This window comes from Mytilus californianus, unplaced genomic scaffold (assembly GCF_021869535.1).
Source record: "Mytilus californianus isolate M0D057914Y unplaced genomic scaffold, xbMytCali1.0.p SCAF_1, whole genome shotgun sequence".
In the NCBI taxonomy this organism is placed as follows: domain Eukaryota; kingdom Metazoa; phylum Mollusca; class Bivalvia; order Mytilida; family Mytilidae; genus Mytilus; species Mytilus californianus.
In genome coordinates, this window is record NW_026262581.1 from 92,664,681 (window position 1) to 92,682,017 (window position 17,337).

At 30.7% G+C, this 17,337-nt stretch overlaps 1 protein-coding gene across 1 annotated transcript in view; it reads left to right on the forward strand.

The window, feature by feature from the left end:
• Nucleotides 1-17,337, forward strand: part of LOC127726334 (ubiquitin-protein ligase E3C-like) — a 37,565-nt gene that overhangs the window by 2,781 nt on the left and 17,447 nt on the right. The window contains exons 3-10 of the mRNA XM_052233671.1: nucleotides 3,344-3,418; nucleotides 6,053-6,184; nucleotides 7,526-7,638; nucleotides 8,269-8,402; nucleotides 9,059-9,212; nucleotides 9,727-9,977; nucleotides 13,391-13,530; nucleotides 16,808-16,983. Coding sequence (XP_052089631.1) covers nucleotides 3,344-3,418; nucleotides 6,053-6,184; nucleotides 7,526-7,638; nucleotides 8,269-8,402; nucleotides 9,059-9,212; nucleotides 9,727-9,977; nucleotides 13,391-13,530; nucleotides 16,808-16,983 — 1,175 coding nt within the window. The remainder of the gene's footprint in view (nucleotides 1-3,343; nucleotides 3,419-6,052; nucleotides 6,185-7,525; nucleotides 7,639-8,268; nucleotides 8,403-9,058; nucleotides 9,213-9,726; nucleotides 9,978-13,390; nucleotides 13,531-16,807; nucleotides 16,984-17,337) is intronic.

Genomic DNA, 17,337 nt, shown 5'->3' on the forward strand with positions numbered 1-17,337 from the left:
ATTCTAGAGTAATGCCCCTTTAGTAATGGAAAAATTGAAAATTTTTTATTTTCTTCTAAATATCAAGTAATTTTTAAAATTTGAGTTATCTTCCTATGTCCATGATTATAGTTGAATCAACTACAATTAATGCTTTATACAATGCAATGTTTAATTTTGACTTCCACTGATAAAACACAGATCAAGTTGAATTTGGGTAGTGTCACTTTAATCATTATTGAGTTATGCCCCTTTACAAATTGAAAGAAGGCAAAATTTTTAGTTCCCATTCTGTAACTTAAGTTTGCCCCAACCAAACATTATGAAACCTATACACAATATTCATTACCACAAAACTAAGTACAAATTTTTTGTTTCTGTTTTCTAACTTTAGTTTGCCTCAACCAAATGTTATGAAACTTATACACAATGCTTATTACTACATAATACAGATTAAATACGAAATTTGGTGGCAACACTTTTACCATTCTTGATAAATGTCCCTTTATAAACATAAATATTGCTGAATTTTTCGTTTCCATTCTCTACTTTTAGTTTGTCTCGACCAAATGTTATAAAACTTATACACAACCGTTCTAGAGTTATGCGTGTTTACAAATAGAAAAATTGCTGAATTTTTAGTTTCTGTTCTCTACTTAAGTTAACCTCAACCAAATGTTATGAGACTTACACACAATGCTTATTACCAAAAAACTCAGATTAAGTTCAAATTTGGGTAGTGTCAATTTTACCGTTCTTCAGTTATGTCCCTTTATAACTATATGATATGCAAGTGGGGGCATCATCTGTGTCCACATGTGGACACTATCCACATTTATTTTTAAATACGTACATCCCTGTCAGATTTATTTATAACGCTTCATAATTGTAAAAATCCATTCTTGTCGAAGTGAAAGAAATTTAAGCCCCACTTGTGTAAAAAATTCGTAAGGGTTCCACGGAACCCAGTGTCTCGCCTACTTTTGCTGTTAGTCGCAGGCTCAACAAAAAAGGGGAAAAAATTATTAAAAATTTTTCCTCTAGACACTATCTTTTGATTGTATGAAGTTCTGTTCAAGTTTGGTAAAAATCCAAGAAGGTTTATGAATCTAATAAATGTTTTAAAAACTTTTAACTGCCGACTGTACATAATGTTAACTGGAAGTCCATCTATAAGTAATATACGGAAAAACAGGAAATAAATTTTTACAAAATTTCCTTCTATATACTAGCTTTTGATCATAAAGAAGCTTCTGTCCAAGTGTGGTACAAATCCAGGATAGTTTAAGAAAGTTATTAAAATTGAAAAACTTTAACCACAGAATGAATGTTATGTTAACTGGCAGAAAAAATAAGTCCATATATGAGTAAAATACGGATAAACAGGATTTTTTTTTACAAAATTTTCTTCTGGATACTATCTTATGATTATAAACAATCTTCTGTCCAAGTTTGGTACAAATCTAGGATAGTTAAAGAAAGTTATTTAAATTTCAAAAACTTTAACCACAGAGTGAATGTAATGTTAACTGGCAGAAAAACTAAGTCCATATATGAGTAAAATACGGATAAACAGGATTTTTTTTTACAAAATTTTCTTCTGGATACTATCTTATGATTATAAACAATCTTCTGTCCAAGTTTGGTACAAATCTAGGATAGTTAAAGAAAGTTATTTAAATTTCAAAAACTTTAACCACAGAGTGAATGTAATGTTAACTGGCAGAAAAACTAAGTCCATATATGAGTAAAATACGGATAAACAGGATTTTTTTTTACAAAATTTTCTTCTGGATACTATCTTATGATTATAAACAATCTTCTGTCCAAGTTTGGTACAAATCTAGGATAGTTAAAGAAAGTTATTTAAATTTCAAAAACTTTAACCACAGAGTGAATGTAATGTTAACTGGCAGAAAAACTAAGTCCATATATGAGTAAAATACGGATAAACAGGATTTTTTTTTACAAAATTTTCTTCTGGATACTATCTTATGATTATAAACAATCTTCTGTCCAAGTTTGGTACAAATCTAGGATAGTTAAAGAAAGTTATTTAAATTTCAAAAACTTTAACCACAGAGTGAATGTAATGTTAACTGGCAGAAAAACTAAGTCCATATATGAGTAAAATACGGATAAACAGGATTTTTTTTTACAAAATTTTCTTCTGGATACTATCTTATGATCATAAACAAGCTTCTGTACAAGTTTGGTTGAAATGCAGGATAGTTTAAGAAAGTTATTAAAATTTCAAAAACTTTAACCACAGGGTGAATATTTTTGGACACCGCCGACACCGACGGAATGTAGGATCGCTATGTCACGCGTTTGCGAAAAAAGTCGCAGGCTCGACAAAAACGGCAAATGAATCTGCTACAATTAAGCCCATTAAAATAAAAATAGAACAACAATTTATTTAAAAACAATATTTCCATAAATAACTACGTATGTTTTGAAAAGTTTTCTATCAAAACTTTTAAATAATTCAGAAGACACATCTTTTCTCTACCTCGTGGCAGTGATGTGTTTGATAAAATCGATCAACTGCAACTAATCTAAAAATAAATGATTGTTGTGATCAATCAAAAAATAATTCATGGATGTAAAAATACTGATGAAATATCTGCGAAACTTTATTAAAAAAAAAATGTTTTGTCCATTCTTGGTGAAATTATGTTAGTTTTATTTTATAATAAATACCAGAGACTATACCAAATTTTGATTTCTACTTTTTAAAGATCACAGTAAAATAACAATGTCAAACACCCGTTTTAAAGGTGAAATTTATACTGGAAAAGGTAAAACTTTTTATTTAGCACAGAAAGTTGTGCATTGGAGATTAATCTGATATTTATTTATCAGCTAACTGGTAACTTCTATTATGTAACCGAGGACTTGATGTATAACCAACTAATCAAGAAGGTTGTAAAATCCCAGCATGTGCGACATGATGCATCCAGTTATCAGTCGGATGAGTTTAAAACACCTATGGAGTGTTGTCACTTGTCACTTCACTTTTAAAATATTGATAATAAATATTTTACACAGTTATAATTTTCACACATAGGGGGATGTATTATGGCAATGATGAAAGCATGGCGGTCGAAATTTATGCATAGCGGTAACGCAATGCTTGAATAGCCTAGGGAAAACACTGAATTTTTAATTACCCTGTGCAAGTAAAGGCTTTGAAATATTTATATTTTGACACTTCATTACATATGAATTCTTGACTTTCATTAAAAATATCTGCATTTTTTTTTAGTTTCCCAGATAATTTTGAACACTAATTACAATCCGACTGTTTCTATCTAAAATTGTTATCACGATAGATTTACTAAAACCAATTTTACAATTACAGGACCAGAGAAGAAGAGCTGATAGTACAGTATGCATTCAGTCTTATTATCGTGGATATTCTGTCAGAAAGAAATGTGTACGTACATCATTTAAGTTTTGTTTGATAATATGTGTTTTTTTTCATTTCTTCAAAAGTACTATCCATACTGTTTCTGTTTATAAACAAAATTAAGTGCTGTTTTGTTATTGTTGAGCCTGCAACATTTTGTCGTGGAAGCAAGACACAGCAATCCTACATTCTGTCATCCTTGGCAGCATCAACATTTAGGTTCTGCTTGTGGTTAGTTTTTTTAGACATCACTCTCTTTGTGAAACCTTCATGAAATTAATGGAACTTGGACAGAAGTTTTTCAGATAAAAAAACTTTGAAATTTTTTTTTTCTTTCATTTTTGTCTCGCCTTGACGGAGTCAAAAAGCGAGACATAGGTATGCTGTTTCCGGGGTAGGCGGCGTCGTCAACAATGTATTAGTTTGTGATTAGGTCTAGTTTAAGGTGTACCACTAGTGGTTGGTCAATGATATTTGGTATGCAGTTGTATTAGCACTCGCATATCTCATTTCCATGGAGATTATTTGGCCCTGCCCCCTCAGTCATGGTCTATTGATCTTGAAACTTTTGCTTAGTTTACATGTATTAGTTTGTGATTAGGTCAGTTTATGGGGAACCACTAGTGGTAAGTCAATGATATTTGGTATGCAGTTGTATAAGCATTGGCATATCTCATTTCCATGGAGATTATTTGGCTCTGCCCCCTCAGTCATGGTCTATTGACTTTAAAACTTTTGCTTAGTTTACATGTATTAGTTTGTGATTAGGTCAGTTCAAGGGGAACCACTGGTGGTAAGTCAATGATATTTGGTATGCAGTTGTATAAGCATTGGCATATCTCATTTCCATGGAGAATATTTGGTCTCGCCCTCGCAGTCATGGTCTTTTGACTTCGAAACTTTTGCTTAGTTTACATGTATTAGTTTGTGATTAGGTCAGTTCAAGGGGAACCATTAGTGGTAGGCCAATGTTAATTGGTACACATGTATGTTAAGTCAATGATATTTTGGTATGCAAATTTATTGGCATTTGCAAGTCTTGTTTCCATGGAGATTATATAGCACCACCCCCTCATCATGGTTCATTGACTTTGAAACTTTTACATAGTTTACAAGTCAATGTTTGTGTTTAGGTTTGTTGATGATAGGTCTATGGTATTTGGTATGCAGTTGTATTAGCATTGGCACATCTCTTTTCCATGGAGATTGTTTTGCCATGTACCTTCAGTCATGGTTCATTGACTTTGAATCTTTGTATAACTTAATACATGTTAAAGTATTGCTATTTTAATTTCAACATTTGCATTATTAAAAGAACAAAAAGGCGAGACATATCTCGGTGTTAACAGTTTATAACTGTTATTTTATTACGTATTTTACAGATAAATGAACTTAGTTTTTTTGCAGATAATATTAAGATCGTGTCTAAGGTTATACCACATCTTATTTCTATTAAAGTTTCTCAGACATCAATAACTTTGTCAAACCTTCATGGACTTTTATGAAACTTGGACAGATGCTTTTTTTATGATGAAAAGACAGTATCCACTGCAAATTTTGATTATTTTTTTTCTCATTTTATCCATATTTACTAATAAAAGAACTAAGCTTTTTGGGTTTTAGTTAACACTTAGATACAGTTTGGGGTTACAGTTTTTTGGACATCAAAAATGTCAACCCTTCTTAAACAGAATTTTTATGAAACTTTGGCAGAAGCCTTTTTATGATTAAGAAATAATGTCAGAATAAAAATTTTCAAAATACATTTTTTATTATGCCCCCGACGCAGCGGAGGGGGCATTAAAGCGTTATCCTTGTCCGTCTGTCCGTCTGTACGTACATATGTCCCAAAATAAGTTTCCGTTCTCTAACTAGTTTGCCTCAACCAAATGTTATGAAACTTACACATAATGCTTATTACCATATAACACAGATCATGTTCCAATTTGGGTGACGTCACTTTTGCCTTTCTTGAGTTTTATAAATGCCCTTTATAACGTTATATGCAAACGGGGGCATCATCTGTGTCCCATGGACACATTCCCCATTTATTTTCCTTATTTTACTGACAAGTTTTTCTTTAAAGTTAAAATTTACACATACAATGTAGTCTCAGATTACATTTAAGACCATTATAACATTGTTGAACCTTTATGGAATGTTATGAAACTTGTAAGATAAAGAAGTAGCAACTGAAGAAAAAATTTCAAATTAAATTTTAAAAAAAGGTATTGTATATTACTGATAAATGGACTTTTTAGAAATCAACATTACACTTTAACACTAACAGCAGCAATTAAAAGAGATACACAGGGTTTCACAGAACCCTTTAAAAAGTTTTAATGTAATCAGACATTGTCACACTTTTTTTAATGTGAAAAAGTAATATGATTTCATAACTAGAATTGATCAATTAAAAGCTGAGATCGAAAAAACTTCACATTAATATTTAAAAAAATTACTGTTTTCAAAAGGTTGAAAGAGGTAAGAATTATGGAAAAGAAGATACCTTAACAGTTGTGAATTTAATTATCTTTATTCTTCAAGAAAACATTATGAAATATGTATGTTATAAAAAATATAACATCTAAAACATGAACATTCAAATTAGCATAAATAAAATATTTCCACCAAATTCAATAAAAATATTATTTTTTTCAGGCTGAACGGTTGAGGATTGAGTTTGATAAAGAAAGCAATTTAAAGAAAAACACCACAGATGCAAATTTCTTGTTGAAATTAACTGGAAAACTAGGTTATTTTTGTGATGTGAAGAAAGATGGCCAAAGACTGGTAGTTATATACTCTGTTCTCTTGTATTAAATAAAACAAGTACTAAATGTAACATTATTTCATAACTACATCATGATGCATCTTAAAACCTCTTAACATACATGTCTTGCAATATGAGCTTGCTTTATGACAGAAGAACACATTATACTTACAAATTGTTGTTAAAAGGTCAAGTTCATCTCATGATATAACATAAATAGTATTAGATAAATACTACCATAACAATGTATGGTAATGCTTATTTAATACAAGTATGAATGCATAAATAATTTTGAACAGTTTTACTCTGGGAAGTTTTTGTAGTTTAATGGAGCTACAAAATTTAGTATGAAAATGTAAACTGTTATTTTTGTGCAAAGTGTTTGCAATTTTTATTTCACTTGTTTTTGTGCTTGAAGCTCATTATTCTCTTTGTTTTGTGCTAATTTGTAAAAAAGCACTTTTTTATTTTTAATTCATCATGAAATGGCCATTTTATTTCCCTTTCATCGATGCAAATACAACCTTCTTCAGACACATATAAAGTATATGAACATAAACCAAAACACATATCTATGGGAACAGCTTGCCTAGACTAGTGCAGCAAAGTTTCATTTTATAAAACAAAAAACTGTCATTAATGTTTCTTAGGGACACAGCCTCAAGCCACATACATGTCATATGAATATATCAAGAACAACAAAAATCAAGAAATAGAAATCATTCAATAGATATAAGAAGATGTGGTATGAGTGCCAATGAGGCAACTCTCCATCCAAGTCAAAATTTATAAAAGTAAACCATTATAGGTCAAAGTACGGTCTTCAACACGGAGCAAGCATTTATACAAAAAAAAAATCTACTTAGATACTCTTATTATGTCAGTAGAAAAATTGTGTGTTACAATTATTATGATTATGAATACATTGTACAAAATATGTTAGAAAGGTGGGTGGGTGGATGGAGAATTTACTGGTCTAAGACTGAGCTTCATATTGTCAGACTAAGAAAATATATTTTTAATGTAAACTTCAACCGCAAAAGACTAGTCAGAGCTATAATATGACAAAACTTTAAACACTTACCTATGCTAAGATTATTTATTGTTATGTTAAAAATGATTTAAATAATATATAGCTGTAAACATGAGCACATGTTCACTGTAGTCTGTATAACAACAAACCAATGTGCTTCTGGTTGTTAATAAAACATTTTTGCGTTAGTTTGTGCTGTTCCTAATCTGATATTTCTAAATTAAAAATAGTTAACCCATTTTTTTTTCTTGAATAGCAGAAATTGTAAGTCCTTTCATATTTACAGAAAATAACTTATTACAGTAAAATGATTTGATTTCTTTTACAGATTTGGCTTTGTCAGAATATAATAAAGTCAAAAGAAAATATAATTGCTGTGTTGTATAGTCAAAAACCACAGAGATCATTTCTCATCAACAGATTGTTGGTCCTTTGCTTAAGGTATACATATGAAATATCTATATACATGCATATAGTTCGAACCTATAGTTCAAGAAAGAAAGAAATAAAGTAGTTGTAACAGTCTGCTTTATTTGTGATACTTTAACTATTTTATTGTTACATTAAATGTATTAAAAATAGAAGGGAAAATGAAGGAAAAGTGGCTTCCTTACTCTTAAAGATATAGAATCTCAGTTTCATGCAAAATGTAGGTTAAGATGGTCAAGATGACCTAATGTTTACATAGCCCTTCATTACTATTCCTGGTAGGAACCCTAATGGTATTAGAAAAACAATGCATGCATTTATCATTAGTGCAGTTTTTGAAGAATGGACAAAAATATGAGATAAGTATTCATGCTTCCAGTAAATACTGCATACAAAAAATGCTATTCAAATTTGAAATGGGAGTTTTTAATTTTTGCAAAACCTATTTGCGATGACTTTCACAATTATAAAAACACCAGAAAAGTTTGATTTAACAGTTTTTAAACTGTCAGACAATTTACAGTTTACTTCTTATAAGACCTGATTTGATGTGTAATATTAGTCAATTTACAGTACACTTCTTATAAGACCTGCATATATTAGATATTTTTTGTAATATGCCAGCTATTATTTTATTAACAGATACTTGGTATCTATAGCTGATACATCACAACCTATAGCAGTACCAATGAGGATGTTGGAAACATTTACATCACAGAATCTGTACAAAAATCACAGTCATTTGTCAGTTATTTGGTCCCACCTTATTGAAAAAGGTAAACAATTTTGAATTAGATACATTTAATTATTCATTTGTTGGATGAAAGTTATTAAAACTTTAACCCATCAACACAAACCAAAAAAGAGATTGAGCTTAATATGTTAAAATGTCACATCCAGTCAAGTGTCACAGAATCTCAAAAACCGATCCTGTCTATTCTAATAGCAGTTTGACATTATGGTATGTTTTGGCTGTCAGGGGTACATCACTAACATTTGTACATTCAAAGTTATTTTTTATAAAGTGAGCAGTAAATGGGGGTTGGGCTGGCAATTCTAGAAATGAATATTTCAAGTTATAGTCTCAGTTGATGGATGATAATTTTATTAGTATTCCCAGACCTATTGTAGGTATCACATCTTATTAAAAGATAGATTTTGTGTCCATGTGTGTCCACTCTTCACTTACAAGGATCTGACAAGGCTCCATTCTACCTTCTGGAAGGTGTGTATCATTACCAAAAAACCCTATGATCCAAAAAGGTCTTTTAAACAGAAAATAGAACAAAGCCTTGTCAAATCCTTGTAAGGGTAATTTTCAATTTGATATTTTCCAATTAAAGAATGTAATTTTTCTGTTGTATTTATTAAAATATTTACAGAAGATTGGAACTGGATTTCCACTTCAATTTGTAATCATAAACAATTTCAGGTTACTTTGAGTACATGAGGACTATTTTTGAAGCTAAAGTACCCTCTAACTTAGAAAAATCCACAGTGCCCCCAACACCACAAGCAGGCAGTATATTTTCCCTCATTATGTCACCTATTGTATATGCTACAGAGGTGAAGAACAAAGTATTCAGGTCAGTATATCTGTAAAGGTTCTCTATAGGTTTAGTTGTTATGTTTTAAAAAGTGATTTGATTCACATTACAAGCTGGTTTGAAATACTTGATTGTTCAAAATGACAAATGGAGTAGACACAAGTTTTACAACTTAGTAACATCATTGCAGTTTCATAGTAATGTCATTAAAAGCTTCATGAACATTGTTCAGAAATGAGTCATTTCACAGTGCTGTTGATATCTGGGACTAATACATGAATACATTTATATAGTAGTCCTAGTTTATATGCAGTTCTTTGCTTTGCAGTTCTCTGTGTTAAAAGAGTTGCTACACCATAAACCATTAAATAAATGGGTTTTTTTTGTAATTTATAATTTTTATTTAGATTGTCACAGAAGATTTTTTAAATTGTTAAGTTTCGATTTAAATTGTTAAGTTTTGAAATAAAAATGACTGAAGTCAGATTGCTTGATTTAGGTATAAATTTTATCTTTGATTTACCATACTTACAATTGAATGTTTTTTTTATAGTCAGTTTATCCTGAAGTCCTTGTGTAGATCCTTCTTCTGTCCAGCCTTCAGTGAACAGATTGAACAATTCCTTCTACCAGCAATGGCTTATAACAAATTTCCATTTCCTCTTGTTGAGCTCATACAAGCACTTCTTCAACAGACAAGTGATACCTCAAAGGTGAAAAGTCAAAGATATGATGATATTACAGATATACCAAAGACTCAATGGTTATTAACTGCAGTAGTAACATTTGCTGAAAGATATTTAGGTAAAAATCTCTGTGTTTTAGTCATGTTTTTTATGGAATTACAATAATTAGAAGAAAAACAGAATATTTATAGGAATGTACAGTGCATCTATATGATGTTTGGGAAAGTGGAGAAAACGCTAGTTCTTTTTGATTATTGAAATTGAAATGAGGTAGAAAAGATGGATTGTGTATTTACAGAATGAAGACTGCCAAAGAGTCAATTCTCTTTGATTTATATTTGATAAAACAAAATTAGGGATCCTGAAGATGGTGGAGGGTGACTCTCCCTTAAATTTGCCACTTTATGAAGAATTTTATATGTGTACATTTCCTGCTGCCAAAGGATCATGCAGAGCTTTTGTTATCACTTGACTTCCATTATCATCCATTGTAAACATCTTTTAAAAACTTTCTCCTCCTAAACTAATGAAACCAAACTTAAAAGGATTGATCCTTAGGGTGTGTAGATGTTAGTTTGTGAATTATATTATAGTTTGATTTCAACCAACAAAGTTGCCATGTCTAAAAATGGAACATATGAGTAAAATGCAAGTAATATTATGAAAATAATACATGATGCAAAATATCTGATAGAAAAAAAATTTCAGAATGTCAAAATCTACTTACTTTATATCTGTATCCAAATTATCAAATGACTGCTTTCATGACCACACGTTAAGTTTTCTAAATGTATTCACTTGAAATGAAACACACAAGAAGGATTGATTCTGATTCCACCATTTTGTTTTTTCTCTCAACATTCTTTGAAAAAACATTGTATTTGTCAGCGTTTTTACATCTGATACAAATATATGGTATACATTAATTAATTATTATATTATTTATTGAACAACTGGGTCAAGAAATCCGTTTAAATGTTATTTTTTTCTATTTGTATTTGGACCATCTAAAAATAGAAACTTATCTATCCTTAAGGAAAATTTTGGCATCAACATCGGTGCATGGGCACAAGGGTGCCAAAAGGAAAACTTCGGCATGAAAGGGTTAAATAACAGTTTTTGACTAATTTACGTATTGTTGTCTATTAACCTCAAAACTATAATAGATAGACAGAAGTTGTAGAGAGCTAAAATGATCAGCAATACAAGATCTACTGAAATGCAAAATGAATGAAACTATAATTTGACCCCTTATATGAGTTATTGCCCTTAATTGACACTTTCTAGCATTGTAGCTTCTCTCTTGAAAATTTTTATAGATGCACAGAAACTGTATACTGCCATCTTGGATTGTATAATAGCATTATACAATCGCTCTAATGTTTTGCCTAAATCTGCAAATTTTGAGACAAATTTGCAATTTAGGTGTAAAACTGTTTATTTGTATAAAGACAAATAAGTGATTTATTGCATTATCCAATATGTCTAAACAAATACTAAGTGCTTTTAAGAATCAATTTTTTTTTATATTAGCCATTTAAGGGGAGATAACTCTTATTGTGAAAAAAAATATATACTGGAATGATAGTGAAATTTACATTTTTTACTTGTAGCAAGAAAACAAGTTTGGTGATACCATTTTTTTCTTTTTATTTTCTTTAAGCATATTATAAAACCTATCTTCTCATATTTTATTTCAAAATTCTATCTCATAAATTTCTTTTTATTCACAATAATGTGTTTTTTCATGAACAATCTATGCAAGTTTGGGCAATTTTGCATGACTTGTAGCTTGAAAAATAACACAGTGACTCATACTTTTTATTATATCATTGAAAAAAGCATAGTAAAATCTTCATTTTGGCAAAGTATAAGAAAATTCCATCTGAGGAAATATATAACGATGATCCACCTTAACAGCTAAAATAATCAACAATACAAGATTTACAAAAATGCCAATATTTTTTAAACAATTTTAGAATTCCTTAAAGTAGTTATTTCCTTTAAAATGATTATTTTTTATATATTGTCTATTTCTATTGTCTATGATTTTGAAACATATAATAAAACTGAAAACAGCAAAAATCTGCAATACAAGATATATATAAAAAAACTATGGAACATTTTGTAAATAATTTTTATGCCCCCGCTGTAGCGGTGGGGGCATTAAGTTTTACCCTTGTCCGTCTGTACGTACGTATTCCCAAAATTGGTTTCCTTTCTCGAACTTGAGTTTGCCTTAACCAAATATTATGAAACTTATACACAATGCTTATACCACAAAACACAGATCAAGTTTGAATTTTGGTGGCGTCACTTTAACCGTTCTAGAGTTATGTCCCTTTATAAATAGAAAAATTGCAAAATATTTAGTTTCTGTTCTCTAACTTAAGTTTGCCTCTACCAAATGTTATGAAACTTATACACAATGCTTATACCACAAAACACAGATCAAATTTGAATTTTGGTGACGTCACTTTAACCGTTCTAGAGTTATGCCCCTTTATAAATGGAAAAATTGCAAAATTTTTATTTTCTTCTAAATATCAAGTAATTTTTAAAACTGGAGTTATCTTCCTTTGTCCATGATTATAGTTGAATTAACTACAATCAATGCTTTATACAATGCAATGTTTAATTTTGACTTCCACTGATAAAACACAGAGCAAGTTGAATTTGGGTAGTGTCACTTTAACCATTATTGAGTTATGCCCCTTTATAAATCGAAAGATTGCAAAATTTTTAGTTTCCAATCTGTAACTTAAGTTTGCCACAACCAAACATTATGAAACCTATACACAATATTCATTACCACAAAACTAAGATCAAGTTCAAAATTTTGTTTCCGTTTTCTAACTTTAGTTTGCCTCAACCAAATGTTATGAAACTTATACACAATGCTTATTACTACATAATACAGATTAAGTACGAAATTTGGTGGTGACACTTTTACCATTCTTGAGTTATGTCCCTTTATAAACATAAAAATTGCTGAATTTTTCGTTTCTGTTCTCTAACTTTAGTCATTCTCAACCAAATCTTATAAAACTTATACACAACCGTTCTAGAGTTATGCGTGTTTACAAATAGAAAAATTGTTGAATTTTTAGTTTCTGTTCTTTACTTAAGTTAGCCTCAACCGAATGTTATGAGACGTACACACAATGCTTATTACCACAAAACTCAGATCAAGTTCAAATTTGGGTAGCGTCACTTTTACTGTTCTTCAGTTATGTCCCTTTATAACTATATGATATGCAAGCGGGGGCATCATCTGTGTTCACATGTGGACACTATCCACATTTATTTTTGTATTGATTTTCATGTAAATATCAAGGTGTCATATGTTTATATGATGAGTGAATCTTGTGATTGGCCATATTGGGTAGCTGTCTTATTGACATAACACCATTTCTCTTCATTTTATTGTTATATTTATTACTAGGACATATCTGTATTAATAACATAATGGAGTTTAAATTAAAGGAGTTTCGGTAATCATGGTCATGATGGATATTGTATGTTTTGTAGATTCTATGTCTACTCCAGATGTACTGAACTTACTGTTAGTTCTGAAACAACTTTTACCATGTGTTGCTGTTCACAGTAAGTTTGGTTCAAATGAAGATTCAGATTCAGAAGAGGAGGAAATGGAGACTGATTCTAATATTGTAAGTTATTCTCAGCAACGATTTTAAAATTCTAAAAGGATTTATGATGATAAAAGCAATTGAGCTTTCTACATGTCGATATCAGGAAGTATCAACCATGAGTCATAATTAAAAAGGTGTGTGCCTTGCCTGTGACAAATGTAGCAGAATGCTTAACATAAGGATTCTAATTCCACTACAACAAAGTCATAAACTATTTGTATAAAGCTTTATGTTTCAGAAAGTAAAAGAACTGGGTACTTCATATCATGTATTATCTAAAATACAAATTGTGGAACCTTGTAAAATGTCAATAATGTTAATTATCAGAATTTTGTCACATAAAAAAAAAGTAAGAATTTAAATAAAAACAATACGACCTCCTTTAATGGATGAGTGATTATTGTTAAGTTTTCAGGGTTAGGACCGTTTCTCAGAAACTATAAGGCTTTGAGCAACAGGTCAACAATATTTAATGATTAGAATGATTTTATGCTGTACATGACTGTCTGGCAGGGTTTATCTGATCTTGACATCATTTTCATGCTTTGTTGGTCAGCATTAAAGTTTTCATGATCAGATCCTTTTCTGGGATACTCTAAGCAATAGGTCGACTATATTTGATATATTGAATGATTTTAAAGATGTACATGTCTGGCAGGGTTCATCTCACCTTGACCTCATTATTTTATTTTAAAATTTCATCTGATACATGTAGAAAATTTTTATCTTAAAGTCTTTCAACATAAAATTCATTCATGGTCAGTAAAGCAGGTTTATTCAGCATGTCTCAGAGGAATAAGAAAATCATTGCCAATAACCTATTTTTATACGACCGCAAAAATTAAAAATTTTTTGGTCGTATATTGGTATGACGTTGGCGTCGTCGTCGTCGTCGTCTGGCGTCGTCCGGCGTCGTCCGAAGACACATTGGTTTTCGCACTCTAACTTTAGTTTAAGTGAATGGATCTCCATAAAATTTTACCATAAGGTTCAATACCACAAAAGGAAGGTTGGGATTGATTTTGGGGGTTATGGTACCAACAGTTAAGGAATTAGGGGCCAAAAAGGGGCCAAAAATAAGCATTTTTGTAACTTTCAGACAATAACTTGTGTGTAAGTGTATGGATCTCTCTGACATTGTACCACAAGGTTCCATATCACAAAGGGAAGGCTGTAATTGATTTTGGGGGTAATTGCCTCAAAATATTAGGAATTGGGGGCCAAAAAAGGGGCAAAAAACAAGCATTTTTCTAGTTTCATGACAATAACTTGTGTGTAAGTGTTTGGATATTTCTGAAATTGTACTACAAGGTTTCATATCACAAAGGAAAAGCTGGAATTGAGTTCGGGGGTAATTGCCTGAAACGTTTAGGAATTGGGGGCCAAAAAGGGGCCAAAAATAAGCATTTTTCTAGTTTCAAGACAATAACTTGTGTTCAAGTGTATGGATCTCTCTGAAATTGTACTGCAAGGTACCGTACCACAAAGGGAAGGCTTTGATTGAGTTTGGGGGTGATGAATCATAAGGGGGTTCAAAAAATTTGGGGGGGGTGGATTTTTTTTTTTCTTTTTTTTTCTTTTTTTCCTTTTTTTTTTCTTTTAAAATTTTCCATTTTAAGTTGGTTATTTCTGATTTATATTTAAAAGCAAATAATAATGATATGGTAGGAGATACACACCAAACAGGATGTGTAAATTTTTATATAATAAGTATTGTGCAATAGCAAGAAATTTTCAATTGCACAGTATTGCACAATAGCAAGAAATCTTCAATTGCACAGTATTGCGCAATAGCAAGAAATCTTCAATTGCACAGTATTGCGCAATAGCAAGAAATATCCAATAGCACAATATTGCGCAATAGCAAAAAATTGTCAATTGTACAGTATTGCGCAATAGCAAGAAATATTCAATTGCACAGTATTGTGCAAAAGAAGATACTTCTTATAAATTGCTTATTTCTTGATCAATTTCAATGGGGTTTTATTCTTGAATTCTTGGGGTTCTTTAATATGCTGAATATAACCGTGTATTAAGTTTTTGGATTTTGGGCCCCATTTTTAAATTGGTCCACATTGAGGTCCAAAGGGTCCAAAATTTAACTTTGTTTGATTTCATCAAAAATTGAATTATTGGGGTTCTTTGATATGCCGAATCTAACCGTGTATTTAGATTCTTAATTTTTGGTTCCGTTTTCAAATTGGTCTACATTAAGGTCCAAAGGGTCCAAAATTAAACTTAGTTTGATTTTAACAAAAATTGAATTTTTAGTGTTCTTTGATATGCTGAATCTAAACATGTATTTAGATTTTTGATTATGGGCCCAGTTTTCAAGTTGGTCCAAATCGGGGTCCAAAATTAAACTTTGTTTGATTTCAACAAAAATTGAATATATGGGGTTCTTTGATATGCTGAATCTAACCATGTATTTAGATTTTTGGGCCCCGTTATCAACTTTGTCCACATTGAGGTCAAAAGGGTCCAAAATTAAACTTTGTTTGATTTCATCAAAAATTGAATTCTTTGGGTTCTTTGATATGCTGAGACTAACCATGTATTTAGATTTTGGATATTGGACCATAATAGGTGAATGTCCAATTTAAAATTTTTAAGTTATTAGACCACATTCATTCTGTGTCAGAAACCTATGCTGTGTCAAATATTTAATCACAATCCAAATTCAGAGCTGTATCAAGCTTGAATGTTGTGTCCATACTTGCCCCAACTATTCAGGGTTCGACCTCTGCGGTCGTATCAAGCTGCGCCCTGCGGAGCATTTTATTTAAGGAATTATGTCCCTTGGGAATATATATTGTATGGAAAACTGCATTTTAAACCATCTCAATCCCAAATTTCATGAAAGTATTTTTTTTTAAGCTTTTATCAAAGGTTTATATCAGTAATTATCGAGTTTTGAAAATATGCGATAGATTATTTTTACAGGAGTTATGTCCTTTGGAAATGTAGAGTCTATGAACAATTGGATTGTCAGGGTTCTCAAGCTTTCATCTCTTTTCAGGTTTATGAAATTAATATCAAAAGTTTATATGTCTTGGATGATTTCAAAAATCAGTGCCTATCAACTATTTTTACAGGAGTTATGTTCTTTTGAAATGTTTCAAGACAGTTAAATATATCAGAAGACAGATAAATGTTACTTAGTGATTGGTAACTTTACATTCTTAATGTTGCTTTTTTAGGACTGACAGCCCTTTAATATTCTAAAACTTGTTTCAGACTTTTTCCTTGTATTACAATATGAAATGCTTTTCACTTTAAAATAAATCTTTTATAGAACTTCAAAAGTCAGCATGAAGATATTGTGGCATTTCTGAATTCCCAGAAGTTTGTACATGCTGTTGTAAGATGTCTCAGTCAAAATAGAAAGTTAGATGACCAAGATGTGTCATGTGTGTGTGTTATATGTTATTCTCTAATGTCACAGTTTAATCTATCCATCCATAAACAAAGGTAATTTGTTTATTATTTATGATATAGAAATCTTAGAGTGCCAACAATACATATATATAGATATTCACTTGCTTGGAGATAGATCAGGAGAAAATTGATCATGATGTCCTTAATTGTATATTTTTTGTCTTTTGAAATGATTTAAAAGAAATATTAAGTTGAAGAAATAACCTACCTTTTAGTTAAAAGAATGATGAGTTCAAAGAAAAATAATATGAGTATAGAGTAGGTTCAGAATTAAGAACTACTAGGATATCATAATGTTCTTGAGACCTAACATTCAGTAGAATATGGATTTATGGTGATTCCTCATTCTATTTGAAGTGAGGCATTCAACACTGAATATATGCTTAG